General features: G+C 45.8%; 1 protein-coding gene across 1 annotated transcript in view; it reads right to left on the bottom strand.

Annotated features, from left to right (window-relative positions):
* Positions 1 to 454, bottom strand: part of LOC119585573 — a gene marked incomplete in the record, with an annotated part of 4,775 nt that overhangs the window by 1,877 nt on the left and 2,444 nt on the right. Inside the window, 1 exon segment of the mRNA XM_037934240.1 lies at positions 240 to 369. Within this exon segment, the coding sequence (XP_037790168.1) occupies positions 240 to 369 (130 nt within the window).

Raw genomic sequence — 454 nt, 5'->3', positions numbered from 1 at the left:
GATAAAGGTTAATCACTCTCGGTCAAACGAATAAAACAAGATGACGGATGTATGCGAGGGCATCCATCTACACAGAGGCAATTATGCGCAATAAAATCATATACATTTTTTATAGACTGTGAACACATCTACCTTGTACAAAACAAAAAATATAGCGCTACTGACACCCAAATAAAGCAAATCGTCACATGCATTTTGACTGCGTGTGTGCGCACGCGTTTGTGAACAGCGAGACTTACGCTGGTCGCTCTCACTGACGGAGTTTTTGATGGCGTTCCACATGCTGACGGCGCCTCTCTCCAGGCCCCCGAGCCCGCAGGCCCAGCTGTAGCCGCACCTCTTTTCCACGCGACCTGCCACGTTAATTTTCTGAAATATTGCAAGCGAATCTTACACATGCAGAAAATCAACAGAACCGGTCGATAGGAAAAGGAATCTGCACTGTATATCTTCA

Source organism: Penaeus monodon, chromosome 20 (assembly GCF_015228065.2).
Source record: "Penaeus monodon isolate SGIC_2016 chromosome 20, NSTDA_Pmon_1, whole genome shotgun sequence".
Taxonomy (NCBI): domain Eukaryota; kingdom Metazoa; phylum Arthropoda; class Malacostraca; order Decapoda; family Penaeidae; genus Penaeus; species Penaeus monodon.
Note: the sequence above shows the minus strand (reverse complement) of the source record. Positions and strands in the feature narration are given on the sequence as shown.